This window comes from Capricornis sumatraensis, chromosome 19, assembly GCF_032405125.1.
Source record: "Capricornis sumatraensis isolate serow.1 chromosome 19, serow.2, whole genome shotgun sequence".
NCBI classification, from domain to species: Eukaryota; Metazoa; Chordata; class Mammalia; order Artiodactyla; family Bovidae; genus Capricornis; species Capricornis sumatraensis.
In genome coordinates, this window is record NC_091087.1 from 75250706 (window position 1) to 75264373 (window position 13668).

At 53.6% G+C, this 13668-nt stretch overlaps 1 protein-coding gene across 6 annotated transcripts in view; it reads left to right on the top strand.

Moving 5' to 3' along the window:
* KLC1 (kinesin light chain 1) overlaps positions 1-13668 on the top strand; it is a 64269-nt gene that overhangs the window by 47500 nt on the left and 3101 nt on the right. The window contains exons 13-15 of one of the 6 annotated variants that reach the window (XM_068990829.1): positions 1013-1174; positions 5349-5399; positions 6051-7479. In XM_068990829.1, coding sequence (XP_068846930.1) covers positions 1013-1174; positions 5349-5381 — 195 coding nt within the window. In that variant the 3' untranslated portion in view covers positions 5382-5399; positions 6051-7479. Of the gene's footprint in view, positions 1-1012; positions 1175-5348; positions 5400-6050; positions 7485-13668 lie in introns of those variants that run through there. The other 5 variants (XM_068990831.1, XM_068990830.1, XM_068990832.1 and 2 more) reach the window with 5 other exon arrangements.

Sequence of the window (13668 nt, forward strand, 5' to 3'; positions counted from 1 at the left end):
AATCCTCGTATCAGACAGAGTGGCCTTAAAATAAAGAAGATGACAAGAGATAAGGGAGGACACTGCATAATGATCCAGGACCCCTCCAGTGGGAAGACAGAGCCGTTGTAAGTATCTACGGACAGGGAGGCCTGGCGTGCTGCGATTCATGGGGTCGCAAAGAGTCGGACACGACTGAGCGACTGAACTGAACTGATGAACTCAACACAGAAGACAAGCACTGACAGACATGAAAGGAGAAATTGACAGCGACACGATAATAGTAGGAGACTGCAGCACCCCACCCGCACCAGTGGACAGCTCGTCCAAGCAAAATTCATAAGGAACACAGATCTTAGATGAGATGGATCTCATTGATATCCTCAGGACATTGTATCCAAATGCAGAAGAATACACCTTCTCACATGCACATGGAACATTCTCCAGGATAGACCACATCTTGGGTCACAAATCAGACCTCAGTAAATTTAAGAAAATTGTCATAAAAAGGAATGCTTTTGAGTCTGTTTTAATGAGGTGGATGAACCTAGAACCTATTATACGGAGTGAAGTAAGCAGAAAGAGAACAGTAAATATTGTATTCTAACATATATATGGAATCTAGAAAAACGGTACTGAAGAATTTATGTACAGGGCAGCAGTAGAGAAACAGAGAACAGACTTAGGAACGTGGGGAGAGGGGAGGAGAGGTGAGAGGCGTGGAGAGAGTAACAGGGAAACTTACATCACCACGTGTAAAATAGAGAGCCTCGGGAGTCTGCTGTGTGGCTCAGGAAACTCAAACAGGGCTCTGAATCAGCCTAGAGAGGCGGGGTGGGGCAGGAGACTGGAGGGATGTTGAGACGGGAGGGGAGATACATGTACCTGTGGCTGATTCGTGTTGAGGTTGACAGAAAACAACGGAATTCTGTAAAGCAGTTATCCTTCAATAAAAAATCTAAAAAAGGAAAGAAACCCGCAGTAGAACTTCAGCGCTAATGGGTCAAACCCTTGTCCCCCTGCCTGCCTCCAGGGTCTTGACAATGTTCACAAACAGAGAGTGGCCGAAGTGCTGAACGACCCTGAGAACACGGAGAAGCGGCGGAGCCGGGAGAGCCTGAGCGCGGACGTGGTCAAGTACGAGAGCGGCCCTGACGGAGGGGAGGAAGTGAGTATGAGCGTAGAGTGGAACGGGGTAAGTACAGTACACAGCGCGCCTGCCCAGCCCGGCCGCGGCCCGGCGTCTCCCGGCTCACCTGTAGGCAGCCTCTTTTTCTCAAACTAAGTACAAATTAAGCCTTTTGTAAGTTCGAATCTTCTGCTAATACTGCAGTCTGTTCCTTGTTTGAAGAGATTGTCTTCTCTTTAGGAATCTGTGAGAGCTGTTGGCTTTCTTCTGAGCACGTAATGCTGATTGAGTGTCCTGGTTGTTTAAAGCATACTCCATCATCTGGTTTGATTTTAATGTTAGGATTAGTGCGGCAGAGAACTAACTCGCTTTTTTAACTTAACCCATTTTCATTGCTAACTTCAGTGCTCCTAATTTCACTGACGAGGCTGCTGTAGATTTTGTTAGAATTAATCAAGCCTTCAAAGGAAGATGATGATCCAAATAGGACTTGTCTGTAGAAGAGAACAGGACAGGGCCTCCCGCGTGGCACTGGTGGTGAAGAAGCCGCCTGCCTCTGCAGGAGATGCAAGACATGCAGGCTCAGGCCCTAGGTTGGAAGATCCCCTGGAGGAGGGCCTGCCGGGGCCTTTGGGTTGCAAGCTTGTGCCTGCATCGGACACCTGTCACCTCCCTGGCAGACTCTGCCTCCGTGGAACGTCTCCCCCTTGCTCTTCTCCAGGGCTGTCAGAGAGCATGCGGCCTTCTGCGTGTTTTCCAGTGAGGTGTTGTAACATATTGAGCTGGTGTCTTTGAAATTTCACTTTTATGGGAGAGGGTTGAATGCAAGTTTACTTCCAATACAGTCAGGTGTAGTGTTCATTTTTGGTTTTGGAAGTCATATAATGCAGTTTGATGAGGGTTTCCCAGGTTGCTCAGTGATAAGAATCTACCTGCAATGTGGGAGACCTGGGTTCTATTCCTGGGTCGGGAAGAGTCCCTGGAGAAGGGAATGGCAACCCACTCCAGTATTCGTATTCTTGCTTGGCGAATTCCATGGACAGAGGAGCCTGGTGGGCTACAGTCCATCGAGCTGCAAAGAGTTGGACTAAACAACAATAAAGAATACAGTCTGAGCAGTTACAACTGTGCAGATGTTTTGCCAAATAGTTCAGGGTCTTTCTTACAGTCTGTCGTTTTGAGTCTATTCTTTGGGATTTTCTCTGGCTGTAGCAGTTGGGCAAGGGTCAGCATTCTAGGTTGACGTTTTACACAGAACATTACTGGCCAGACTTGGTGAGAGAGCGCCTTTTACTGTCTTTATCTGGCAGCTTCCTGGCTGTGGTTCTTCCTGTGCCAAGACAACCAATCAGCATGTGCTTTGGCCACGCGCCCGGTGGGCCTCGTCCGGGGCGCAGCCCTGCGGGCGTCCGCGTGCAGCCGCGCTGTGTGCCGTGCTCTCCCCGCGCTGGCTGCTGTCCGCGCGCGCTCTGTGTGGAGGGCCCGCCTCCGCTAGTCCTGAGAAGCCGGGGGCGGGGTTTGATCCTTCAGAGTGAGGTTCTGGGGAGCTTTCTCTTGAGACAGTATTTCTAGGTCAATGTTTGAGTGACATCATGGGATGATAAAATCATTGACACCTCAGGGCTCTCTTAGAGTCTTCAAGACTGAGACCCGGGCTGAGGAGAGGAGCTGCTCACTCCCCATGGGGGTGAGCCGTGGAGTCGTGGATGCAGAGGGTGGAGGCTCCCCCCTCCCCCCCCAGTGCCTGCCTGCTCCTGCTTTCGTGTCACGTTTCCGTTTGCTGGGACAGGTTGTCACTCAGGACGTGCACACAGTGGGCACTGGGTACTGTTTTACTTAGCTCCTAGACACCAGCAGCTCTGTGTCTGACGAAGTCCGTTCCAGGGCGTTTGGCGTAAATGGCAGTGGGCTCCCTGGCTGGAGAGGATCTAGACTCTAGGTGGCCCAGTGCAGCGCCTGAAATCACTTTGGGCATAAGGACCCCCCACCCCCTCCCCCCACAAACGGGGTCTTCCGTGAAGCAGCAGGAAAGCAGAGTTCACCGGGGCGGGGACAGCGAGAGCCCACTGAGACCACCCCACTCCCGTGGGCCTCGCTCTCAGACTGGCCCCCCCGGGAGTGCTGAGGTTCGGGGCCATGCTGCTTTCCCAGCAGTTGGCTTGTTTTATTTTCACTGCATATGTTTTAAGAAGAGGCGAGAAAGCCGTACGCACCCTTAGGTGTTCTTTAATTTCCGCTTTGCTGAATCAGATGAGCCTGTTGTAAGCGTCACCTGGGTTTGGGGCTCACACACGCTGTCCCCACCTTCTCTGCCCAGGTGTAAGGTTAAGTGCCTGATGCCATCTCGGCGTGAGTGCAGGCTTCCCTGGGGCTCCAAGGCAAACAGATGCAGAATTGTTGCTGTTTGCAGCCACTTTCCTGTTGGCATTAAGATTTCCTCAGTGTTAAACGCGGTCAGGATAAAAGATAGAAATAGATTGAGAGTTGAGGCAGGCACCGAGGCTGGACCTGTCTGTAACTTCACGTTTCAGATCACAGGCTCTGCGAGCCTGCCGCCTCTTTCTTCACTATCATAAGGACTTGGTACACACTCACAATGAGAAAATGCTATTTAGGTTTTATTTTACATTGGGGTTCTACGTTAGATTTTAATTTTTTAAAAAAGGATTTCACGGGTTAAAAGAATTTGTCCCCTAATAAATAAAGAAATGTGAGCCAAGTGGACAAAAACAAAAGGGTTTCAGTGCTCCTTAAAACGTTTGGAAGGCAGAGGGAAAGCGCTGAGTAGCCCTCACTTGGGTTTTCACAGGACCCCAGGCCCAGGCCTTCTCAACACTCAGAAGTAACACTGACCATGAAGGGCAGTCAAAGAGAACAAGTGGGTTATGATCATGAGCCCTGCAGACACTGCCCAGCTGGCTCAGCACCCGCTGAATCGTATGCTGTTAAAATACAAGAGCAGCAAGCCTGCTGGACATGTTTTAATAATTCCGGTGAAGTTTCTGGATCAGATTTTCAACATGGTAGATAATTTGTTTAGAGAGGTACAGTTCTGTTCTTTTTTAATGTACCATAAAGATAATAATTGAAGTACCTGGAAGAGTAACTCCATCAGGCGTTGTTTTTAGGTAGACTCTTCAGGTCTAGCAGTCACTCTCAGGATAAGTCTCTATGGTCCTGCCTCTGAAGACACAGACGGTCCATGCACAGAAGCCCTCCCTGGGTGACACTGGCCTCTTGGGTCTCTGCGGCCCACGTGTGTCAGTCCTGGACCGGGTCCCCAGCAGGCCATGCAGAGCCGCAGGGCTGCGCTGTGACTGAGGGGTAATTGCATTGGCAGTGGCCCCAGCAGGCTTCCAGGAAACCCTGCACGCCTCCCTTCTGGGTGGAGCGCCAGCCTGGGGGCCGGGTGCTCGGCTGGGGTCCTTGTGAAGGAGCCCCGCTCCACGTCAGCATTCTTGTCAGGCTGTCCCCCGTGTTAATGATTCCGAAAGCTGCTCACCCAGTAAGCTTTTCCCTGGGATTACTGGGAATGAGATATACTGTCAATTACAAATAGTTTAATTTTTATTTTTAAAAAATGACATTAGGAAGACAACGAGAACATAGCAAAGGAAAAGAGTTTAAAAGCACCAAGTCACCTGAGTCCGTAGCTAATATGCACTGCTGTGCAGCTCTTGACCCCTTCCTTGTTCTGTTAGTGTCCGTTCAGAAGCCCACTCTTTGATGCAGGTATCCTTCCGTGGCAGAATAGAGATCCAGACTGTTTTCCAAGTTGAATGCAGGGCCTCTTCCCACCCGTCAAGTGTGTGCTGAGTAGAAACCCACCCAGTTTGGGTGGGTTGGTGCTGTCCTGATGGTTCTCTCAGGGGAGCGTCCCAGGGGGTGGTCCCAGGGGCTGAGAGCAAGGAGGGCGGGCACCCCTCCCCAGGTCTGTCCCCCCCAGCCTGCCCTGTGGGGGGCGGGTAGAGAGTGTGTGTGTGCGTGTCTGGAAGAGGCACTTCTGGAACCTGAGTGAAGTGACTCTTCCGTACTCGAGTGTCTAGGACAGGAATATTATAAATGACACTCTATATAGTGTAGCACTGAATTTTGAAGTGAACAGAACTTGTACTGTTTACAGAATTATATTAACATTTTAATAACATTGTTTTTCTGAAGAGCAGCAAGAACTTATGTTTTCTTGTCCTCCCAGCACTGATGGGGAGTTGGTAACAAGTTTTATTTTTCCATTTTAAAGATGAGAAAGATGAAGCTCGGGCTGGTTAAATGACTTGCTCAGCATCGCATGGTGAGTCAGCGCGGGTGGGCGGGCGCAGGTCCCTGCGGGCGGGCTCCCCGCCGGCCAGGACCAGGATGCGCGCTGCCGCGGAGATCCGCTTCCATAGTTACTTTAACTTTGGATTATCAACTGCATGTTTAAAATGTGCTATAAACTTTGAAAGCCAGTGTGTCTTAAAATGTCTGAAATGCCAGTGTATTTTAGAGGAAGTCCTGCCCGAGTTCAGGGGTCCCTGTGTAGCGCAGGGCTGCAGGGTCCCCGGGTCACGGCTGGCATGAGTGCACTCCTCGCCCACTGTGGGGTCTTCCTGGGGCCACTGTGCTTTTCATTTCGGAATCTCCTTATGCACAGTAACTCGAAAGACGTTTCACGGTTGCATATCAAGGGGATTGCTGCCACGGTGCCAGTCCATGTTGTAAGCTGTTGGATTTTATTCTGATGATGATTCGCCGTGATGAGTAGGTGAAGCAAAGGTAGCCTACAGAAGGCCCAGGGCCTGCTTTCCCCGGGGCTGGCGGGAGCAGGCAGCAGGCCGTCCCAAAGACCGAAGCGGCTGGAGCGCCGCCACGGAGCTGTGACCTAGAAATACTGTGGGCCGGGCCGCGCTTCGAGGGCGTGCTCCGCCCGCTCACGGGCTCTCTCTCCGTTTCTGTCTGACAGGCCTAGCCGCCCTGCGCGACACCCGCTGTCTCCTGCATGACGGGCTCCTCCTCTCTCTCCAGTGCTGACTGCTGTCTAGCATCCCTAGGATTCTCTCTCTGACTGGCCACTCCTTCTGGTGCTGCTGTCCTGTCGGGGGCTCCTTATCTCTGTATACATGTAGCTTTGCCAGATATGTACTTAGTAATACAGACTGTATTAATACACCACCTACTGTGTGACACACAAGTTAGACGACGAAGCGCGACTCGCCGTCCCCTTTGTGAGAGGTAGTTGGTAGTCCCCCGTGTCCCTGCCATGGCATGACGGTGCCCGTGACCCTCCTAGGCTGTCAGAGTAGGGCATGTGCTCTCCCGGGCGCTCCCCTTTGGATCGTGCTCAAGTAGAATCTGCTGTGTAGTCTCCATGTGGAATTTTGGCAATTCTGCTTTTCTCTACTAATCTTTAAGTGTTCAGTGATTTGTGTATTTGTGTCTTTCTAACTTCTAATAAACTCACTCCAACTGACCTGTGTCTTGGTGTCTGTCTGCCTCATAGAACTTCTCACGCTTTCCATGGAATGCGGCCTTGCCGGAGCTTCTAGAGGGGGAGGGATGGGGCTCCTGTTCATCTAACCAGGTGGTTCCTTCTGAGAATAAAAGTTGCTGTACACATTTTCACTCTTGAGTGTTTGATTTTCATGTCCAGATACTGCCACGTGTTTCGGTTATTACTGTCTGAATCGAGAGTGGGAACGCTGGGCGCACTTTCACTTGCTTCCTGCACAGGCCCACGGGCTTTTAGTTGCGTGTGTAGGATGAATGTTTTGTTTCCTTGTCCCACTACTTTCTAATCGCAGGTAATAGAGCAGTCCTTTAAGCTGAGCGAAGGGGCAGTGCTGTTGGAGGCACTGCCTGTGTCGGATCCAAGTGCTTTGGGCCCTGCACTGTTCTGTGGACCCTGTGCCTCCGTATTTATTACACATGTAGTTTGATTTTGGTGATATTTCTAGAAGCTGCCTTAATTTCCTTGAGACTTTCTGTGTATCTTTTGTTTTAAAACAGTAATGTAATTAATTTTCTTTTGGGGATGTTATTATTTTTGTTTGAATAAGCTTTTTCATGTTCAAAGGTTTTCATATTCTTTGGGTTATCTTTAATGAAATTTACAATGGGAAGACTTTGAAGTGTATTTGCATACATGGTAAATTGGTAATTTCCGTAGGGATCATAACCAGCAGGTCACAGACCGGCAGGTCGACCGTGATGTGGATTCTTGGAAGGAGAACCCCCTGCAGCTTCACATTTGTTCACGTTTCTTTCAGGATGGCGCTGGGTCTTTAAAACGCAGTGGTTCCTTTAGCAAGCTCCGGGCTTCAATTAGACGCAGCAGTGAGAAGCTGGTTAGGAAGCTGAAGGGAGGAAGTTCACGAGACAGTGAACCGAAGAACCCTGGGTAACTATCTCCAGCCCCGCGCCACCCCCCCCCGCCCGCACCCTCCTCACCCCCCCGGCCTCGGCGCACACTCCAGCCTGCGCCCCACATGGTAGCCATGCAGGCTCAGGAACCACAGGCTAATTATTTGCCAGGACAAGTCGAGAATTAATTGCTAAATTTCCTGTTTAGAGGCTAAAAGAGCTGAAGGCTTTCAAAGAAACTCATGGAAGCCTTTAGTTCTGTTACATGTTCAAAGAAAGCCTTGGCAGTGAGAAGTAAGAAGTCAATATTAAAATACTGAGTATACTAACTTCTTTTCTCTTATCATGCATTATTCAATTTTAAAGCCAGTTTTAATCTTTTGAAATCAACTGCCAGCTATGAGTATATTAAATCCCATCATACAGGTATTACTGTAAGAAGAAAATGGTTTGACAAGACTTTTTGTTATAATGGGTTTCTTTTGGAGATTTAAAAAACCTTAGCTTTTGCCATGCGTTTAGAAAAGGGTCTCAGTGATGGACCCTTAGGGTCTTTTGAACAAGAGCTTTTAAATTGTCAGAGGACTTTGTTTCTAGGGTGCTCCTTGTCGTGCGGGTCGTCAGGGAAGGACTCTGTCCTCTCGTCACTGTTGGCGAGCCGCCTGGTTTCTGCGTCCTTTCTGGTGTAGACAGTGTGGGTTGTTTCTGGTATAGACGGCTCCCTCTTTCTGGACGCGCCTCTTCCAGAAGCACTGTGCTCTGCTGTCAGCTGCTCTGTGAGACTCAGCCTCCCTAACACGGTCCCTGCTGTGTAAATGTTGGTTCTTAGTATGCCTCAGTTTTAAAGCATTTCACGCTGAGTGCTATAGTAACTCTGGCCCATTACTCGTTTGGGTGATGTGTGGGAATGTAAAGCTGGGTCCCTTTGCTGTCGGGCATGTCCCGTCTCGTTCCTCCTCGGGGAGGGTCCGGGTCCCGAGGCCCCTGGTGTCGCCAGCCCCACCCTTGGGCCCGAGCTTCACGGGTCGGGAGAGGGGCCCGCCTCAGCTCTGCCCCCGCCGCGGCTCGGCTGCTGGAGGACTTGCTTCCCACTGGCTTTGAGGCCAGAGGGATGGTTGGACGTCTGGATGCTGCCGTCCCCCTGCGTCCAGGCTTCTCAGAAGGGTCTGCAGCCGCGTCTGCACAGGGGGTTGCGTGAGCTCCACCGACAGCCACTGTGACGCCGCTGCAGGGTTAGGACGCGGGGGTTGTCGAGCAGATGGCGGTCCTGCCTGGAGGAGACAAGCGAGGTTAGGGCAGGAGGTCCTGAGGGGCCCCTGTTTGATTTCCAGAATTAACACGATGGGGTGCTGCCTGCCCCTCTGATGTTTGGAAGATTGAACCTCTTGTTCCCAACGCTGGGAGGGCTGAGCCGCTTGCTGGGCGCCTGCCGAGTTTCCACTCCTTCCGCAGCCGGCTCTGAGGCGTGCAGGGACCACACAGCACGCATTCGGTGTCTACAGGCCGTCCCCCGGGGTGGTCACATGTCGGCGGGCCTGAGGGTCTGGGCGTCTTACAGCCTGTCTACAATGCGGAGCCCAGTCCCGAGTCCCTGGCTGTGGCTGAGCTCATGGTTTGTCTCTGGTGCGGCCCGTTCATGGCGTTTAGGGCCAGGTGAGCCCAAGCTGAGGCCTGATAAGGATGAAGCCCACATCGGAACAGACCAACAGTATTCATACATAGTATAACTTGGGATGGCATCTTACCGAGCTTTTGAAAAGTAAATAATTTAGAAGGTTTAGTCCATCAAATCCATAAGACAAAGTAATCTTTCCAGATAAGAGTAACAATCTTAGTTCACTGGGCGGGTAGCTCTTCAACCTGAGTGGGCCTCAGGGTCTCCTGGGCCAGGGCCCGTCCCTGCGTTTCTGATGGGCCGGGGGCACACGAGGGGGTCTTGCCCTTCTAGCAAGTTCCTGGGTCGTGCCAGTGCTGCTGGTTGGGCCACATTTGACAGAGAGGCACCGAGCTGGGGCTTGTGGGAGCAGGGTCTGTGGCCTGCGGTGGGCACAGTCCAGGAGGCCCAGGACGCCTTGGCATTGCAGACCCCGAGGGTTTAAGTCAGGGTGAGGATGCGATTCAGAGGAGGTGTCGACAGGCATCAAGTCACTCTTTCGTCTCATCTTGTAAAGAGAAGTTTGAGCACAAAGGTGGTGTATCTTTCTTAGAAAACACTAGCTGGCCAGTTACATCGGAGAGTCATGAAGCTTGCCCAGATGTCCGCGCTTTGCTCCTGAGAGGTTCTGGACAGAGGAAAAGCCGTGCAGGCCTCGGGGTTCCTGGGGATGTTTCTGTCCTGTCCTGGGGGATTCTGGGGAGCGAGTTTTACTCTGTCCTGTCCTGGAGGGAGGTTTGGGGAGCGAGTTTTACTCTGTCCTGTCCTGGGGGGAGGTTTGGGATGCGAGTTTTACTCTGTCCTGTCCTGGGGGAGTCTGGGGAGCGAGTTTTACTTGGGGGATAAGTCAGTTAAGGCTTTGTTTCTGGTGTAGCTTGTTTGGTGAGATGCCAGGACCTGCCTGCTGTGTGCCTGGCACCCTGCCTGCGCCCCTGGTGGCCACTCGGCTGTCCCTGGGCCTCCGGTGCCTGCAGCTGGAGCGCACGTGCGTGCGTGCGCAGGTGTGCGTGCGTGCGCAGGTGTGCGTGCGTGTGCAGGTGTGGTTGCACTCAGCCTCCACACCTGTGCTTCAGCCTCACTGCCACGCACTCAGCACAGTGGTCCCTGTTGACGTCAACAGGTCAGATGCAGAGTTACTGATCCTATTAAAAACACTTAAAAATCACCCTTCCTGTTGGTCCTTTTAGCTTTTAAAGCTAAGGTGACTTTCTGTTTGAGGTCATCCATAGTGGCAGTAAGCAATGCATTATTTTATAACTATCTATAATTTAAGTTTAGATTGTAGGTAATTTGCAGGATACATTAAGAATTTTAAAGGTGTCAAATCGAAGAAAAAAGTAAATATATGCACAAAGCACTATGTTTTGTATAAATCCAAAGCCATGGAATTTGTTTTAAATTTTGGTTTCTAGGCAGAGAAACCCTAGCCTCAGAGTTTTACTAATAAAAGATTATTTGTTTTTCCTTAGATTTAATGTGGAAAAATCTATGAAATACATAGTATGTTCATGCATTTGATCTCAGTAGTGAGCTTCGCGGGCCCCTCTTTGGCCTAGTTGCTCAGGGCCGCGTTTGTGGGCCCACGGGCGGCACTGGCAGGGCCTCTTGGCTCCCGGAGGAGCTGGGCTTCAGAAAGGGAGGCTCTGAGGACGTTGAGGTTTATCCGAGACAGGCCTTTTGCCGAGGAAGACAGAGAAACTGCAGTTTTTATCTAACGGGTACGGAATACGGTGTATCTGGGGCATTCATGTTGGAAACTGGGCGAGCTGCAGGCCTGCTCCTGGTCAGGGACGGCCCAGGCCCCCGTGGTGACAGGCCGTGCAGGGGTGGCCTGGCTGCGCTCCCCACTGCTGGCGACTCACGCGCTGATGGTTTGTCCTTGCATGTCCGCCAGGCTGGTGCAGCAGGAAGCGAGCCAGTTCTCTGAATGTCCTTAGCGTGGGTGGCAAGGCGGCCGAAGACCATTTCCAAGTAAGGAGCCCCACCCCGCTCTAGCACGCTTGGCCTTCCGGCCCGTGCTGGCCGGGCCTTGCTCCGCACCGCTGCAGTCTCAGCACAGCCTGTCAGCGTTTAGCCTTCCTGACCCCAGACGAGTAGGCGCCATGGTGCCGCTCTCACCGTCGGCGTGGACCGAACTAGTGCACAGTGGGAGTGCTCCCTTTGGGCGCATTCTTAGCGCATGAATGGTCTTCAGAATGCCGATTGACAATTAAAAGCCAAATGGTAAAGTAATGATAAAGCTTGACCAGTTGTTGATATGTGTTATTTATGATTTTAGCCTCCAGCAGTGCCGGAGTGTGCAACTAATATAACATCTGGCTAAGCTGCTCAGTGTTTTAAAATTGCCTGAAACTTTACGAAGATGAATAGTCACTCTGTCACCTGTCCACGCCTCACGCGAAGCGGCCATCTTCGCATTAGAGACTGTTGGCACCCCCTCTGCATCAGACGTGGCCTCTTGTCTTCCGTGTGGGGCCGGGCCCCTGGCCCCTCTGTGCCCTGGGGCGGGCAGCTGTCCCTTGGACCAGGCGTCCTGGGCACTGCACCCAGCCCCCAGTTGCCTCAGTCCCCCTGGTGACTGTGATGTCCTTAGGTGGTGGAGGGCCAGCTGGTGTGCTAAGCCCCGCTCCCCCAGCACCCGGGGTGGCTGTGCACAGGCCTCTGGTCAGGGGTGCTGACCCCTGCTCCCCCAGCACCCGGGGTGGCTGTGCACAGGCCTCTGGTCAGGGGTGCTGACCCCCGTTCCCCCAGCACCCGGGGTGGCTGTGCACAGGCCTCTGGTCAGGGGTGCTGACCCCCGCTCCCCCCAGCACCCGGGGTGGCTGTGCACAGGCCTCTGGTCTGGGATGCTGACTCCCGCTCCCTCTGGTCAGGGGCTGCGTGGGGCCTGGAGGATACGTTCCTGGTGAGGACGTGAAGGAAAGACCCTTTGTTTTCACAAGGTTGGGAGTTGATACAGTCCTCTCGCCTGATTCCTGCTTCTTGCACATACACGTCTGAGCGGCAGGACTCCTGTGACGTGAGTCAGCGCCAGGACCACGGAGGTCGGGGTCTGTGAGGTGCTGGGGAGAGTGACCTCTCCTCTTGCTCTCATGCAGGAACGAAGGCGTCGTCTGGCAGGCTCGAGGGCTCTGAGTGCCAGGCCCCCGGGAGAGGCAGACGCCCAGACCCTCAGCGCTTGGCCAGGGCCCTCCCCCTTCAGGGCCGCCTCCTTTCCTGAGCTCTGTTACGTTCTGCAGCCCGTGCCCACGCGCTGCCCAGCCGACGGCCAGGCCGCTGTCTGCCGACTCTGCCCAGCTCTGAAGCCTGCTTTCAGCTGTGCTGTGTTAAGGCTGTTCACTGAGACGGGAGCCTTAAACATGCCCTTGGAGAACAGGAATGGCGACTGGTGGCTGCGGCCAGGCCCTTCTCGGCCCTTGCCCCTCCTGGGCCCCGGGCACATGGAGATTCGTGGTTTCCTTTTCAAAGCTCTTCTTTGGAGGGTTAAGTAACACAGGGTGGTTCTGAAACGTTTTCAGATCAGCCCTGAGATTGCTCGAGGGGATCATGAGGGCCAGCTGGTTCGCTGAGGGCGACTCCAGGTGATGCCCGCTGAGCACGGTTTGCGTGCTTGCTGAGGCGGGTCTGGGGGGTGGGCGTCCTGGTGCCATCAGATTCCAGGTGGGTTCCTCTTCTGTTGATCAGGTGGGACGCTCCCAGCCGCCGTCCCCTCATGAGCCGCCTGGGTCAGCTGGTGGGCCTCCCTGGGGCTCTCCCAGGGCTCCCTCTGGGGGCGTCCTTCACCCCAGCAGGGGAGGGGGGCAGCAGCAGCCCCCTGGGGTCTTGTCACAGCAAGGTGGGGCTTTAAACTTGGGGAGTCTCTCTTATAGAGGAACGGGCCACCCTGCACAGGGCCTGCTTGTGACTGCCTCTGGGTCCCCGGAGGCTGGGGCTCCTGACTCCACTGTGCGCTGCAGCCGCTCAGGGGTCAGGGCGTTCTTTCTGAGTGCTCCCCAGAGGTGCTGGAAAGGAGAGGAAGAGCAGGGCCGTGTCCCCACGTGGGCACTGTGGCCCTTTCAGGTGCCTGTCGAGGTGGGGGGCGATGTGTCTGTCACCTCCCAGCCTGGAGGGGCCACGGGGCCGTCACAGCCCCTGCCTCCGCTGCGTGCATGCTTTCTCCCAGCCGCGGAGCTGATTCAGGACGTGTGAAACCCACCCAGGTTCCCTTAGTGACCTCGGTCTCTGGAAAAACAAAGGGTGTTCAGAAAGAGCGAGCATGGGGCTGAGGACAGAACGCTCCCAGCTGGTGGAGACAGACCTCCTCTGCAGGGCCCTGGGGTGACCCTGGCCTGGCGTGGAGCCCGCTGGCCCCTTTCCTAAGGGTGTGGTGGCCTCTGCAAGGCCGCATGGAGGCAGTGTTTGGGTGAGCGGGCCTGGGCTGCTGAGGGCCGGCCCGTTCAGTGGGGGGGTGCCCTGTTCTGGTCTTTGAGGGAAGCCCCGTGTAGTTCTCAGAGGGCAGCGGGGGGGCCGCCCGCCCGCCCTCCTTTCCTGGTGAGGGGACCCTTGAGGGCCAGCACCCATTTCTACA